The sequence below is a fragment of the Pocillopora verrucosa genome, chromosome 2 (genome assembly GCF_036669915.1).
Source record: "Pocillopora verrucosa isolate sample1 chromosome 2, ASM3666991v2, whole genome shotgun sequence".
Taxonomy (NCBI): Eukaryota; Metazoa; Cnidaria; class Anthozoa; order Scleractinia; family Pocilloporidae; genus Pocillopora; species Pocillopora verrucosa.
The window spans coordinates 8,074,002-8,091,203 of NC_089313.1; the positions used below are offsets into that span (position 1 = coordinate 8,074,002).

General features: G+C 39.3%; 1 protein-coding gene and 1 pseudogene across 2 annotated transcripts; both read left to right on the forward strand.

Moving 5' to 3' along the window:
- LOC136279212 (uncharacterized) overlaps positions 1-17,202 on the forward strand; it is a 360,360-nt pseudogene that overhangs the window by 115,390 nt on the left and 227,768 nt on the right.
- Positions 2,906-16,979, forward strand: LOC131786918 (Na(+)/citrate cotransporter). 2 transcript variants are annotated; one of them, XM_059103977.2, is made up of 15 exons: positions 2,906-3,034; positions 3,362-3,572; positions 8,266-8,531; positions 9,529-9,700; positions 10,704-10,846; positions 11,309-11,351; positions 12,184-12,317; positions 12,902-13,021; positions 13,474-13,608; positions 14,094-14,198; positions 14,404-14,498; positions 14,694-14,803; positions 14,900-15,061; positions 15,205-15,342; positions 15,730-16,979. In XM_059103977.2, exons 2-15 carry the CDS (start codon positions 3,378-3,380, stop codon positions 15,922-15,924), a joined length of 2,013 nt encoding a protein of 670 aa, XP_058959960.2. In that variant the 5' UTR covers positions 2,906-3,034; positions 3,362-3,377; the 3' UTR covers positions 15,925-16,979. The 2 variants fall into 2 exon arrangements, with proteins under 2 accessions (XP_058959960.2, XP_058959959.2); XM_059103976.2 differs by lacking the exons at positions 2,906-3,034; positions 3,362-3,572 and adding an exon at positions 5,923-6,265.

Genomic DNA, 17,202 nt, shown 5'->3' on the forward strand with positions numbered 1-17,202 from the left:
TAACAAAGCAGCCTGAGCAACCTGTGATGACAGGTCGAACGAAGCAACCCTTCTTGTAAACAAAGGGGGTAACTTTCTAAAGAAACTGTACTGCTGTGTTGGTGGGAAAGTATAACAAGGTAATTAAGTATTGTCAACCTTATTTGATAACTTAAACTAGCCACCGTAAAGAGTTTTAAAGCTGACATTTCAAGCGTTAGCCTTTCGTCAGAAACTATTCTTGTAACTGACGTAAAACGTTACTATTCTTCCGTTGTAAACATGGACAAAAACAGGATTCAAAGAAATAAACATTGGTCAACACAATTTGGTCCATAATAATACACGATTACCAAAATTGGTGGGCTGGAGCAGACTTTTCCTGGTGCGCTACGACACGAGCGGAGAAGTCCGCGCGTTTCGAGTTGGCGAGCACGCGAGAGGCCTACAAGACTCTCGCACACTCGCATGTCGTTCGTGCCGTAGCACCAATAATCCCTCAATTTCTAGCCATCAAATAATCAAAGCAAGATGGTTTACGAGTCTATTCGCATATTGGGTTTAAGATCGTTGTCTAGTATCAAGAAGAAATAATGTTCCCATGATTTTCCCTCGCTGTTGTTTATTCATTTTGGGGATCATTTGCGTGTGCGGTTATTTCGCGGTCGGAGAGCATTCATGGGGCCATGACCATAGTGTTAGAAATAATCACTTAACATTCTAGCGGATACTTTTCAAACTTTTGGAAAAATGAGGTGATTTGGTTATTTGGTATTCGTTTACCTCACCACCAGGAAGACTTGCTACCAGCAAGCTCGTCTCCAATATTTGATCGATCTCGCTACCAAGGCGAGTTATCTCGCCATCAAGTAATAAAGTTTAGTTCAACTTACTTGGTTATTTCCTTTGCAAGTATGAAAGTTGACTTACACTGGATTGGGTTGACATGTCGTTTTAAAATATTGAGGCGACTCGACTCGTGAAGCGCGCAGTTAAAACTATAACTCGATGGAATAACAATGACCTAACCTCTGTCGTGTTTCTGTCGTGTTTCTTTTCCGAGAGATATAAGTACACTTTATCACCTTTGTTTCAAAAGCTCACTCCTAGTAATGCTCAACCCATTACCTCTCGAAACCCAGAAAACCATGACGCGCCTTCGGCACGAACATGGCATATTAAAGCGCGATGAAAAATTATTAAGAACTCATCAAAATTGCTTGGGCGTTCACAAGCCGTTTCGTACCTAGTCCATTCGTATCCTGCTCGGACGATTCGCACCAAGCCAGTTGAGTTGTTTCGTTCACATACTAATAAAATGTTTCCCATGTTAAGTATGTCTGAAGAAAGATGGATGTCTTATGTTAATAGCAATATTACCTGCGTTTAATAAGTTCTACCTACGTGGTATTCTTTTTCATAAGCGACCACCCGATAAAACATTCGCTCTGACGAAAGGCTGAAGCTCGTAACGTCAGCTTCGAAACTTTACGGAGACCAATTTACGTTATCAAGTCAGATTAAATACCAAACTACACTGCTATACTCTCCTACCGATGTAGCACCACAATTTCTTAAAAAAATTATCCACTTCAAACAATAAAACAACATAGCAACACGGTTTCTTTAAAACTTATACCCTTCAACCAATAAAACACCACAGCACCACAGTTTCTTTAAAAAATTATCCACTTCAAACAATAAAACAACAAAACAACATAGTTTCTTTAAAAAATTATCCCCTTCCACAGATAAAACACCACAGCACCACAGTGTCTTTAAAGACTTACCCCCTTCAACCAATAAAAGGACTGGAACCGAAAATGCGGGATCTGCGAGTCATAAGACAGAGGCACCTAGTTTTTCCATCAGACACACATAAATTCATTTTCCATCTCACATAAACTTGCATTACGACCTTCTTTGTTATTGCTAATGCGTCAATTTTTGGAAAATAATAATATTGAATCGAATTACAATCTTTTGCTTGCTATTATGAAGAACGGCTAATATACTTCTTCTGTGAACAGCAAGGGGAGAAACATCACACTTACCTTCCGCGAGCCACTAATTAGCTGTTATTGTTAAGAAAGTCAAAGGTGAATATTCCAAATATTTACAGGCACTCTTATGGTGAGGCTTGCAAGACTTTATTTTTAGTAGAGTAGGCTAAAGCTTTAAATTTATATCAAAGTAGGTGGCGACCTTTATGGTGAGTTTACTGGTGGGGACTTAGTAGGGACGAGATTACATTAGTAGCGAGCTCGCTGGTGGAGAGTCTTCTAGTGGCGAGGTGACTGCAATTAAGATATTTAGTTCGCCCATCGGAAGAAACTTCGACAGTTTGATAGATATTGCACTATAGTTTATTATGTTTATCGTCAAACTAAAGAAAAAATGAAAGAAAATATATACATTTCATGGTTTCAAAAATACAAAGGATCAAGAAAAGATAAATAAAATCACGAGAAAATTAACAATACTTTCTATTTTGGTTGCCTGCGCTACTGCCATAACGATGCTTCTACTTTTATACCGTTAAAAGGTCCCAGGATTTAATTAACTGAAATAAAATTTCGCGGAGGAATGATAACGTGCGATATGCACACATGAAGGTCTGATGAAACTGTTAACGTTCACACACGCTCGCTAAGGTGTAAGGAAGAGATTTCTGCACATTAACTAAAAGTTAGTGCTCGAGATCACCTTGATGTGGAAACCACTGGATAAATCTCTCTTCGATGGACAGCGCATTACGTTCTGTCTACACTCATCTGCTGGATAACGATTCATCCATCGCATAGCTGCCATACAGGCACTGGAGATCGAAAACTTAATTAAAAATGAATAAAGGTCTGTTGACTTGCCTGTTAAGAATTTTTTCTCGATTCATACAACTTGGGACCATGTCGTCTTCCCAGGAAGTCACATGACACGCGTGACTGCTAATAAGCGTGACACATGCCGTTTCGACACAACGCATGCAAATGATCAGCTTCCTGATTTGCTTGTATTCTGAATATTGATCATCTGGTTCTTCGGTGTTGGATTCAAGGTCAGCTAATTGCTAGTGTTTTTGTGTTTGAAATGAATTTTTAGGACCATAACTACAATATAATTTTGCTGTTCATTTTCATTTCCGTTTCCTTTGTAAAATGAGAGCCAAGGCAAGGATCCTTTGCGATTAATTTCAGTTCTTAAGTATCGAAACACGTCGTGCTCGTGATTTAAATGAACTGTGAGGTGATCGAATATCGATTTAATTCCTGTTTGAGATAAGGCGATGAAAATCTGCGCTTTGGCTCCCGGTAAGATAGGAAAATTTAATTCGTTTTCTGTAACCGGCGCATTATTTTACATACACATGTGTTTATTGTCACAGCATACGGTCTACAAAGATGGCAGAGTACGAGCGTGGTAGAGGTTACAGTAGTTTGGAAGACGTATCGGGTTCTCCTAACCTTTCATTCGACGAGCAGCCACAAGTGGCAAAAGTTTCGCTTCTTGAGCGAATCCTAACATGGCGAAAGTATTTGATACTTGTTTTGACTCCAATTCTTCTGATGCCCATAGCCATCGCGATAGAAGGAACGGTAAGCTTGGAAAGCTTGTGACGTTTGAATTTATGATCTACCTTCTTTAAGATGAGGCGGCATATTCTTGTAAGTGCGCCTCTCTTTCAGAACCATTGATATTACGAATTGTTTTTTTTCTTTTTGAATATCCAAAGAGAACTTAAATCATAATTCACATATCATTGTTATGAATATTCTGCGGAGTTACTAAATTTAGATCAGCAGAGCGGAACGTCGGGAACCTTCAGAACTACCGGAACTTGCGGAACCATTGATTTTTTGTGATCATGTAAAATGAAAAATAATAATAACTTAACACTTCACGAGAATTTTTTTTCCTGGTATAAATAAAGTTAAAGTTTCTTTTTTTCATCTACCTTGACTTCCAACCTCAGGAAGCCCACACTCACACAATGAGCCTTTGTGAACTCTGTGAATATCCAAATACCGTATTTACTCGATCAAACGCCGCTCTCGAATTACAGCCGCCCTCGATTAAACGCCGCATTTTAGGGAAGAATCATCAATTAACGCCGCCCTCGAATAAACGCCGCATCACGATGCGTCGTTCACTCGAATAATAGACTCAAAAAGCACACAGCGATCATTGCTTCGATCGCAGTTGGAAATTTTTAGTGAACCAGGCACAAGTTTTGAATGGAACAGTTCTTATGTCTAGAGAGCATCATTAGATATATATTCACTTTTCATGTGATGCAGTAGTACTAACATGCAAATTGTGAAATTAGGAACGATATAAAAAATGACTTTTTAGAAAAGCCGCGGCGTTGAATCGAATAAATATGGCATGGTTACGTTGTACAATGGGTGATGGGTGAAATATGAGGATTTGCATGGGAATGAACGGACGCGCTCTTAACCTTTAAAAGATCTGCGCAAATTTTGAATAAGATCAGTTTTACCCCGCTTAAGTGGTTGTTCTTTTGTATCGTGTCAATTTTTTGGACTTATTTAGGGCAATCTAGCTCGGTTTTAGTTCATCTGCTTTGCCCTCTACATAATCCTTTCCAAGATACGTCATTAACGCCAACCAAACGAACCCACTGGAACTAAGACGCTGTAAATTCGCTCCAGACTACCCGATCACCCCGAAATTCTACATGCGCGACAGACGATGGTGTTTCTATATGGCGGTGTTCTTCAGTCCAAGGTCGTGTACAATGAAATGCATGGCCATGGAATTAAAGTCCACCACTTTCAGCCTAAAAGTTTGTTGAGAGCCTTCGGATGGGGCGTTATTCGGATATCGTGGTACCCAAACCGTCAGAGCTTTTAAATTGACACTCAGGGTATGACATTACATACCCTTGTACGGTGAATGTCGCCACAATCTAAGTTGAACGTCAAGGACAATTAAAACATATTGTCTTTTTGAAGTAATCTTGTTTACTGTACCGAAAACGAAATTTCAATCAGGGTTAAGGTCTTTTTACAAAAATTATAGGGTTCCGCAGGTTCCACAGGTTCCGCGGTCTGCTAATCTACAGTTGAGTAACACCCAAATTATCATTTTCATGACACGTGTATTTAATAATTTAAATCTTAAGCAATTAGAGCTGCAGTTAGGGTAGAGGAAAAATCTGTAATCGCATAATGTATTTGGTGACGGAGAAAATACCAAGTTCATTGTTGTCCTTGGCAGCCACGGGTGGGTACGTTGCGTGACTATAAACACTATACCTGCCATCACCAGATTACCAATATTTTGCTGAGCTGATTGGAGGAAGTTCATCATTATTATAGATAAAAAGCATTTGTTGAAGTAGTGCACCACTTGAAAAGAATGCTTAGAGTACTGGACTCGAAATACGCTCTCACGAAAAAAGAACGCGCGCGCATTCACTCACCTCTTTCTCAAGCTGCCTGCTTATATTACAATTTCCAAGATATTCTTCATCCCTCTGTTTCGCCATATCAACCGAAGTTTCATTAGGAACACCAGTGGGGATTCGCGACTTATAAATACGAAAATAAAATAAATATACTGGCCCTGGAATTGAATTAAGTAACCAATATCCATGTTGCCTGGATGAAGAGTACAAATTTTGGAATGTTGATCAAAAACACCACCTATTTCATTTTCTGCTTGTAGGAAAGGAAACATTTGGTGTAATTTACATCTTTTTGTCGTGCTTATTTGATTGGCAGTTAATCAAATCCGTTCTAACTTTTAAACCAATAAACATTATTTTTGTTTTCCGGAAACAAAGAAGAAAGGGGCTGCGTCATTTTGTTTATATATTCTTTTAAGCGGCGGGCTTAAAAAACAATTAAAGCCAAGCTACACTGAATATATAATGTGAACTTTAACCTCACATTCGGTAAAACCTTGTTAAGATTACTAGGTTTTTCCAGTCGCTCTAAGTCGACCTGGCGGCAAGAGAGATCCGTCGTAAAACAAATAACCCTGTTCCGGTCGATTTTAAGCTGCTACAAGAGCGAATCAAGAAATGAACACTATGGAAATAGGGGAAACAAATGTGGTTTGCCTCTCATCTGAAGCCGTAAGCGAAAATGCTACTGAGAATTCGGAAAACAGACACCAGAAACCGGCCAGTTCCGCAGAGGCAGTTTCCTCTGATCCTGTGGATACCTCTGTCGCGAAGTGCTTTCTGAAATGGCGCAAGTACGTCGTTCTCATCCTTACACCAATAGTGTTGGCACCTTTGCCCATAGCAGTTCCAACATCGGTAAGCGCATGAATTTGGTTGTTTTTTTTTTGCATGGGGAAAGGCCAGCTTTGTCAGACTCATCAAATTCAGCCCAAGAAAGATCACAACGTAACGCGTCGATGTACGTGCTGTTTGATTTACGGCTGTTTTTATAAATCAGTATTGAGCCTTTCATGAACACCTCTCGCTTCTCGAGATTCGTATGACCCGGCGATCGTTCATGATGCATGCGATATCCAGGACTGAGTATGGTCTTATTTACTAGATATTTTGCGAAAGCGGCGAGAGTAGCTATTTCTTATACAGGATTTCTCATCAATTTTTAATGTTTGATTAGATCTTCCCTACTCCAGCAAATAAGATAGTACTTGAAATTCTTAGGCTTCCGTAGCTTAGGCTTCCGTAGCTTAGCTCTTACTGATTTTCCTCGAATTATCGTCTTGGAATATATTTATTATTAAGACTGAGGCTTGGAAATCTCACCATTCGTTGTTCAAGGATCTGGGGTGTTCTTGATTTTATACCAATTCAGCCCATGTTAAACACGCAAGGAATTTTCAAAACCACGGGACAGACTTAGACAACAATGGAAAGAAATGGTCAAAACCAAGCTTACGAGACGTTTGACACTCGACAAAAATTTTGACGAGCGTTTTTTCTTTTGGACCTTTGACTCTCCCCTTCTAGAATCAAATAGCAGCGAAATCCTGTGGGTGTTTTAAGGGAGTTAACGATGATCTATGCGCTCCAATCTCAAGGACGATTTATCACGGCATTGAAACGATGCCAGAGAGTTTATAATGTTCGAGAATACTACTGGTTGTAGCCGCGTTCTGAGAAAGATTTGGCGATAGATACGAGATTTTACAAGATGATGCACAATCGTACTTAAAGATCGTTAGCAGTCCAAAGAAGCTGTACACATTGCAGTTCAGTTCTGACTTACAAATGCGTAACAAGAAAATCAATTTGTTTATTTATCAAAGAGCAATTTTGGACATGTTTGTCAAACAAAGTTAAGACTTATAGGTAATAAATGCTAGGCTAGGCAAACAATGCAAAATTAAAGAATTAATGATTATCGAAAAGACTGGGGAAGACTATAGCGGATCATCTAAGATATCTCCAGAAATTAAGGTTAATGATGTATTTGGCCCCATTTTAATTTGCAATATTTATCATTTATAAAATGACAGTCTTCACGAAAATTGCTTAGTGGACCGTGAAAGTATCTCTACAGAAGAATCTATTGTGTTTGGGCTGATAAAATTATGTGATTTTAATATTAGATGGAAATTTGAATGATGATACTTTCCTCTCTTCTCTGGGCCATATAGGTTGCAGCCAAAGTGAGTCCATTGCATTCATGGCTAAAAAAAAAACCAATTTTAGAAAGTTGCGTGTCATGAATATAGATATTAAAATTTTTCAAACTAATCATCCGTCCAATGTTCTTGACACAAAAGATCTTTGATTAAATTTCTCTCTTTGGTAAGCGAACAATGGTAGCTAAAACTAGGAAATAAAGCAATGCATAGTTATTATTTCGGTTGGGGCAAGAGTTCTGTTTTGTCTAGGACAGCGGGAACTTGAAGCTTGTGCTTTGTAAACAAAAATATTCGGTCAGGTCAATTCTCTTCGACGAAAAGGAGGTTTGGCGGATGGCTTAATTTCTAAGGGTTATAACTAAAGACTTTTAACTTGCCCCTGTTCATCATTTCTACGAAATCGCCGAAACCATGGAAAGCGCAGGCTTGATCAGACGACCTAGAAGGAGACACTACGTTTGAGAATGGGAACAAAGTTAGACTGCAGAAAGATATCGGTTGCATACCGCCTCTTGCGATTTGCTTCCATGTTGCCGTTAGCTTTTAAAAAAGGAAATCCATTAATGATAAAAGAATCCAACTTGACTGATTTCTAACTGACCGTTCTTACTTAAAAGAAGTCACAGTAACCCACTTCACAGGTTTCTTTTTCCTACTTTTCGATGAATATTTCTGTATTTCTGTTGTTAGGAAGCCCGCTGTGCGTACTGTATCCTGATCATGGCGGTGTACTGGGTGACGGAGGTTGTGGAGTTGGCCGTCACAGCTCTTCTCCCATTGGTTCTTTTCCCCTTATTTGGAGTCCTGGGCTCTAAACAAGTCTCCACTCCTTACTTCAAAGACACTAATGTTCTGTTTTTCGGCGGCCTAGTCGTAGCTGTGGCTGTTGAACATTGGAACTTGCACAAGCGGATTGCTCTTCGGGTCCTCTTGCTGGTCGGAACTCAACCACGAAGGTAATCCTCTTCAGCTTAGTATAATGAATATGCGGTCTGGATGGAGTGATCTATTCACTTGAAAGACAGACTCATTTGCATGATTCTCTCTGTTCGACCGCCTCCGGGTCAGACTATGAATATGTGAAAATCATATGTGTGAACTGCAGTTTTTAAGAAATGAATATGAAAGCGATCTTCTCAGTAATGAACACTGCTTAAGCAGTAGTGAAAATAAGGCCTGAAAAAATTCAGGCTTTTACACGATTTGAACCCATGACCTCTACGATGTCGGTGCAGAGCTCTACCAACTGAGAGCTGGTCATTATGTTAGTTCGTAACAAACTTGTGAATTGATGAATCAACGACTGTGAATTTAACTGGAAATCGTATATGTGAACTGCAAGTAATTTTTAAGAAATGAATGTGAAAGTGATCTTATCAGTTATGTCAGAACACCACTTAAACAGCAGTAAAAATAAGGCCTAAAAAAAATTCAGGCCGTTAAGGAGTATTTTTCGTTTCCGCAATAGAATCGTATGTCATCAACAGGGTCAAGTGGTAATTGTTGGTCAGTTGTTTCAATATTTTAGTCTCCAATTTATCCAAGTTGTCTGGCCTTTTCTCAAGTAAATAAACCGGCTTCCCAGAGGGCGGAATTTGTTGAAAGAAGTTCTTGCTGTGGATTGAAAATTGAATAGAGTTCTAAAAAAAGGCAATGTGATTGTTTACTTCACCATTTCTCGTCGCTCGTTTACGGTGTTTAGTCTGTGTTATGATAAGGTTCTCGCCGGTCACTACTGTGCAGAAGAAGTGGCCGTCGAAGGACTTGATTCCAGGTCAACTGCTACCCTCAGCCTAACACCATTTTCTCTGTCAAAATCACTGTATTTGGAACCTGTTTTTAGCAAGCTTAAGTTCAAAACCACCGACCACTTCAAAACTGTCACATCGGTATGAAATTTTGGATATTAGATGTTGCAGTTTTGATTTAACTTTTTGGTTGGTTCTGCCTCAGTTTGATGCTGGGATTCATGTTGACGACAGCTTTTCTGTCCATGTGGATCAGCAACACAGCTACCACTGCCATGATGGTGCCGATTGTCGAAGCAGTGCTAGGAGAAATAAAAAATGAGAGCATCAAGAACCAGCTGGAGAGAAAAGAAAATGACAACAGCCAAACGAACGAGGTGAGTGAGATCTCCAAATATGATCCTCTTGTATGACTGTCACTTGATGGTCACTCTACAGTGAGGAGGGCAATAATGAAGATGATAGTAATAGCAATAATAACAACAATAGTCTCAATAAATATCGATTAACTAACCAGAGTGAAAGGTGTGTTCAAAGTTCCCCTGGATGTGATAAGCTTTGTTTTTAGGGTTTCGTTTTTCTCTGAACCACTCAAAGTTCAATTATCAGCGTAGAATCCCGCATCGATGCTTCCTAGACGATGAGATATGGAATCAAACATATCAGAACCCACCGATACTCCCAGATTACGAGTAATTTATTCATGACTGCATCAAAATCTTCTTCAGACGCAGTGTAATCTATCTCGCGAGAAATAGATTACACTGGGCTTAATGGCTTAAGTAAAGATATTTTGAAATGAAAAAATAGTGTAGGACGAGACTCCGTAGTAGAAACATAAGCCGGGTCGTTTGTTGGAATTTTTCAATTTACGCCCTTCTAAAGCGTAAAGCGTTCAAGAGTGGAATCAATATGAGTGAATTGCATCTGTAAGGGAGATCATCAGCGTCCCCTTCATTTAAAAGTAATTTTTCAATTGGGAGTCGAAAGTAACCTTGGATTACATTAGTTTTGCTCTGCTTTGCTCTGTGATTATTCTAGGGAGCTTGCGCCCCCGTTTCAACTTATGCGATGCAAAACCAGAACTAAGAGCAACTTGATTGTTAAAGGTCTTCCACGCTTCAGGCTGTTTACCGGTTCTCATTTGCTTCCTTGTGATATTTTCTTTTCGTCTGATTGGCCTGTGGTTTTGGTTTACGCTGGTCAATTGAAATGTGATTTGTGTGAGTTTGAATACGGTTGTCTGTCCCAGTTTCTAGCTGCAATAAAAAGTAGGTCGAGTTATAGTTTCTTACTCAAATTAGGAATAATTTCTAGTTCCCGATGCAAATGAACGTTACGTATGCTATTTCTCAACGGCTTGGCGACCTTACTCTACAGCGGGCTTCTTTCCAACTTGGTGACATGACTGTAGACAATGCCAACCAGATTGATGAAAAGAAAGACGTCACATTCCAGGAAGTTGATATCGTGAAAGAAAAGAACGACGCGGATAGCGGAATCAACTACAAAAAGGATGAAAGGTAGACCCTACTTCAGAGAAGAAAAAAAAATTTTCAGAATGAAGGGTCGAATGTAATTTCGCATCACGCAGGTTTTGTGACCACCCTCTGTGATCTGTGATCGGCCTTAAAACGCACGCCACTCTCCAAGCTGATCAGGTTGTTTTTTGTTCAAAGTGGTCCTTTGGGCAGTCCAGCATACAAACACAAAGCTCGTACATAAGGCTCTCGTCATATAACGATTTTCTCGCCATATTGTTGGCATCCGAAGAGGCGCCAGCTAGGCCTGTGTTTTCCGGGCTTGAAGCTGGTCACGTGTAAATTGCTTTGTCCTTTCATTGGTCATTGCTGTCTGTGTCTGTTCTGATTGGCTGAAGTTATTGCTTTGATATGTAATTGTCAATCTTCCAAATGCCTGTTTGTTTGTAAAAAATTATCGGGAAATTATTAATGGTATTAAATTTTCCCATGTTTTTTCCCCAGAATGTCCGCTGTAGATTTACTGCGAGAGGATAAAGATAATGAAGTAATTATTGCGGTTGCTGCTTTTGTTCTTATTGGTTTCTATATATTTCTTTTGTTATTTTCTGTCAGTTGTTTTACCTCTCTCAAGATCGAGGGCCGCACTGTAAGTTACGAACCGAGATTTTTTCGCTCAGATTTACGCGCGGGCTATAAATCCAGGCGGTTAAAAACGAGGTTCCGTAACTTAAAGCACAGACCGAGAAAACAACCTTAGTAAGATACTTATTATATCCTTGGGATCCAATAGAAGGGAGAAGATTTCAATTCTGACAACCAGTTCTGAATTTAGTGAGCTATACAGAGAAATACGACCTGCTGAATTGAATAAAATTAATAGCGCGTGCACTTACTGAGAGATACGGTGCCTCATATTGAATATATTCTCTATTCCTTTTGAATGAGCCCGCAATCGTAGAGGTGAGGAATCTTTCATGAGTGAAAACAACTGAGATTTTGCATTTTGATCCAAAGAAACGCTATTTGTAAGGCTCAAGTTTTTAATATCACTCGTGGATACTCAGAGAGAGACGTCGTGAAAATTCTTTGTCGGTAAAGAATTATACAATACGATGACTTTTTCAACTCTCAATGCGGACATACCCAACCAGAGACTAGCGTGGTAACCGTTAGCGGGCCGCCGTGTCTTCCGCATTGTACCTCGTAAACATATAGTTTTTCATTTCAAAATTGCTCGTGTTTCACCTAGCACCTTCACTAACACCTTTGCCGTTAGACCAGAAGTACAAGAGGGTTATGTGTCTCTGGCTGCCCTCTATTATAACTCCCGTGTGGAAATGTGATTTATAAACATCACATTTTATAATGTTCTACAGACAGCCGAAGACCAGTATTACAACAAGCTTTGCAAAGCCATGATGTTAGCTGTGGCTTATGCTGCAAACATCGGTGGAACAGCCACCTTGACAGGCACTGCGCCCAATCTGGTATTTAGTGGACAGGTGAATAGGTAAGTATGGCGATTTGTACTAAATAATTCACCTTAACTAACGTTAGTGGTTATTTACCTTGCGTTACGTGGGTTACATTACTATAGCCAGTGGTAGGTAACGCAACGCAATTAACGCAAGTGGTAAGAAATTGCGTGTTCTTTCCTTATCTGTAGAAAACCGAGGTAAGGTTTCAACGTGGCCCTAACTCTTCGTTCATCTGAAATTTGCTCTGTCGTGAGATTCACTATTAGCTTTGTCCATGAGCTTTCTTAGTTTGCGCTGCTGGTGGTTTTTTTTCCCTTGACACTGCAAGCGGCAGAGCCTTGAAAACGGGAAGGTCTGGGAGCGGAGAAAAATGAAAAGTAATGAAGTTTTCCCTACCGTTTAAATACTTTATTTGATAAACAAGAGCTGGGGTAGCTCGGGAAAACTAACCAGTTAGAGTGTATTTTAAAATTTTTATACATCACCAAATTCTCTAGACTAATTTTCTAGGAAATGGATGAAACTAACATAACATAACATTGCAGTTAAAGGGTTTCCACGATTTAAGAAGTAGTCTTTGTTACATTCACATTATTGCCTTCTCTTCGTCTTTCAGCCTGTATCCCACCAGTCCAGGATTTAGTTTTGCCTCTTGGTTTGGCTACGCTTTTCCTCAAATGGTTATTCTGCTGTTTGTAGCCTGGATCTGGATTCAAATAATGTTTCTCAAATTTAGGTATGTTAAACTACGCCGTGTGTAAAATAAGCATCTCACGCTTAATTATTACAGCGCTATTGCAGCGCGCTTTTTCATCAGGTGGTCGCCACAATCGTTATTAAGGTCAATCAAACTTTCAAACCACCAACCACAACCTGTTCATGACACTATCCTCAACTTTCTTCGACGGAAGATAATATCTAAAGATTTCGCCACGCTACTGTATTTTGTCTAACAACCTCACCACACGGGAATGATAAATTGAAGTAAGTAGAGCTTTCTACGCACAAATTGAGTTATTTTTATTTTAATCTAATGTTAGAACAAAATATAAAGTAGAGGAAGTGGTGAGCCAAAAAGTGTCAAATTACAGTTTTTCTGTTTGTACTCTAAAACATTGAAAAGAGTCGGAATTGTGAACTTTCAGTTCCGTCTTCTAACATCGTCACTTCACTTCCTTATCCATTCAGCATCCGTGAATGCTGCCATAGGTGCTTCTGTTGCTGTTTCCGTAAGTCACAAAGATCACAAGAGAGGAACAATCAATCTGCTAAGGCCATCAAGCAGGTTTTGGCGAATCAATACAGATCACTTGGGCCTATGTCGTAAGATTCAGTGACTTTTCTCAAAAAAAAGTTAACGCACGTATGCACTTATGTAGTTTGACTTGTAAAACACTGCGAATAAGCTGAGAAATATTTCGTATTGTCGATCTAATTTTCTTACCTAAATTTGACGCACAAAATGTACATCTTGAGCTGACAACAGCTCTGTGAATGCATGTATTGTTAACACAGTCAAAGACAGCCAGCTTGGTTTAAGAGTTGAAGCTATATAGTGTGCAAATGATCACAATCTGTAACATACAATTTTAAAACACTGGTTGTCCTTGCAATCTGATTGGCTGTCATCGGTGCGATTTATTCCCGAATTGCATCTCTTAGAGCAAAGCAATTTTACACAAGAAATCAGTAAAAAAAGATTCTGTCCACGGAGTAAAGGACTTAAAGTCATCACTGAATAATATTTTTCATATTTCATTCGAATTTTTTCCCAGAGGACTAAAGAAACTCTCCACCTTTGTTTCCAGGTTTGCCGAGAAAGCCGTGCTCGGTCATTTTATTTTGTTAGCTTTATTGTGGCTGTTTCGTGATCCGAAATTTATGAAAGGATGGGCCATTTTATTCAAGAAAGAGTAAGTATCTTTTATGCAATGCTAATTCCTCTGTTAAAAATGTAAGCGGTATTGGAGGTCTTACATCTGTGTTTTTCTTCAATTTTGATTCAGTGTTATAAAATATCAGTTTTTTTGACAAACATGGAAAGAGGGTTGGGGAGTCACACGCCCTTTCCACTTTTTATAAAGAAGTTAACGGCTATCGTCCTGCTTTATTTTTCAGTTACGTCCGTGACGCCACTGTGGCCATTTTTATCTCTTTCTCTTTGTTCGTATTTCCCTCTCAGAGGCCGGTGTTTTTTGCCCCCGATCGATCAGGTGAGCTTTTTTCCTACTCCTCACATTTGCAAGCTTGGCTTGAAAGCAACTGCTTTATATTTTAGATATGTTTAAGGTGTTCCGTGCTTTGTGTCGAGTTGTGAAAATGCTATTGCTTTAACTGATGTTTTTTTTAGTCGTTAAATTTGTAAAATTTGCCGTAAGCCCTTGGTAAACGCTACTTTTCTTGCTTAGTCAACAAACCGCCACCCGGACTTCTAAATTTCAAGGAGATGTCGAGGAAGTTTCCATGGAATATCGTCATTTTGCTTGGCAGCGGGTTCGCCCTTGCAGACGCTTGTAAGGTAAGGTTTTTATAGCAATAATATAGCTCAGTAGACATAAGAAAACCTATTTTCCTTCAGCACTTAAATTTACTTCAATTGTGACTCTCTTACAAGGTGTCTGGTCTATCCAAGTGGGTTGGTTCCCAGCTGGCACACCTCAACACCATTCCAGACTATGCAATTGTCATTATCGTGTGTGTAATGATCACCACGTTCACAGAAGTGACCTCGAACACTGCAACGGCGACTATCTTTCTTCCTATTCTGGCTTCGTTGGTAAGTTCTGTTAGAGTGTATTTGGATTTACAGCCCAGAGGAAAGACTGAAATAATCAGTCAATCTACACAAACATAAACATAAAAGTTGTGTATGAGCCACAGTGACTTCATGACCCTGAAAAGTTTTGTTTCAATTCGCAGGGAGAAGAAATTGGTGTTCATCCCTGGTACCTTATGCTTCCTGCTGCCATTTCTTGCTCGTTCGCTTTCATGTTGCCGGTTGCTACACCTCCAAATGCCATCGTATTTTCTGGCGGACATCTTAAAGTAAAAGATATGGTATGTGTGTTTTGCTTCAAAAGATCGGGGTTGTTCTAAAACAAGAATGGGCGCAGGAAAATACCAAATTGTGCCTGGAAATTCACAAAGTGCATGCTGCCTTATACCATCAGAAATTTATGCACATTTCAGCACATGACCCAAAATCATTGATAATGTTCAGGTTTGGTGAATACCGGAGAGATAATAATTACCTTAAAGTTTCAGCTCTTTGACGCCTCAAGCTAAAACGCCTTTACAGTAGTCTTTCCAGCTTCTTTCATGGCGTTGAGTAGGAGTAAAAGTTAATAATATTCTCATTTTTGTGTAATCAGACTGATTGTTTCTTTCCATTGTCATGTCCACTTAATCTTCTACTCAACAATTAACGTTCGTGTGTTCTCTTAGGCGAAGGCTGGCTTTGGTATGAACATCCTCGCTGTCACAGTACTGGTAATTTGCATACATGTTTACGGAGTTCCAATGTTTAATCTAAGTACTTTTCCAAGCTGGGCTGGAGGTAAAAGTGCACTGAGTACCACTGCAACACCGACTGTTGGTTACAATCTGACGGCTTTATGCCAGAATTTCACTTCTTCCTAAGATGACGGCTCACTGGTAATTTGTGAAACGATACATGCATAAATGAACTCGAAATTTGCCCGTAATCGCTCACTACCGTTCCCAGAGTCCTCGTTTCTTTAGTTACGTAAAAAAGCGAGTGGCCGCGGGGATGAATGGTAAACAGTGACAGTAAATTTCCTCATCATGAGGGCCTTTCCGGGGGGAGGGGAGAGTCAGGTTTCTTTGTTCCCAGAAATTTTCTAGTATGTCAATCCTTTTTATGGTTAATTTATTGAACAAAATTGATTTCAAAGGAGGGGCTCTGAGCTAAATCCCCCAGTTTCCAGAAGTTAAGGGTTCCGTGTTTCCTTGACCTCAGGAACTTTTCAAGAATGATCAATATGTATTTGTTCATTCAATCATATATGTCTATAAATGTGACTTCAGCTAGGAGAGGCATAACTTAAGCCGGAAAGCCCTAAAGTTATCCTTACCGTTACATTCTATAGTAATATTTTAATTTTTTTCTACAATTGAATGATCTTGTTCTTTCATTTCCCAAACCCCAGGAAGGCCCTCCTCATAAATCCATGGTGACGCATTTATCATTGATTTTTGGGTGTCCTTTACAGTTTTTTCAATGGAAGGGTGCAATTTTTCTTTATGTGATATTTTGGCGCTAGAAATATCGCACTTACTCCTGGGTCAAGATACATATTGAGCTATTAACGCGCATAAATGTTGCGACAATTTACTATAAACTTTTTCTCTTCAATTTTAATCTAATGGTCCTGATATATCGATTGTGTACAGAAATGTCGACCAAAATGAGTTGAGTATTTCCAAAGAGGTTATACTTTCACGTTTAGTCTAAATTGCTCGTGATTATTTTTGAAACATGTACACAAGTGAACAATTAGTCTTAAAATGTAAATAAATGATTTTTCTCAAAATGGAAAACCTTTTGGAACACAACACTGAAGTCGTTTCCGTCAAATGTAAAGCGTGATTTGTAACGGCACATCTTTAGGACTCTATATACAGAATTTGTATGCGCTAGATGTGATAATAAAGTCTTTTTTTAAGTCTCACGAGTCATGTGTTATTGCTCGACTCCGCAGAAGCATTCAATCTTGTCAATCTACCAAATGTTCTCTTCCAGCATTCGTGAAGAAATGGCGTCCCTACACCGAGTGGAGATTATTGTCGTAGTGAACACTACTAGACAGCCTTACGCAATCACAATTGCGTTGAATTTAAATATTCGAATTTCGAGTAACTCTTGATGTTTTTCACTGAGTCTAACAACAACGAGAG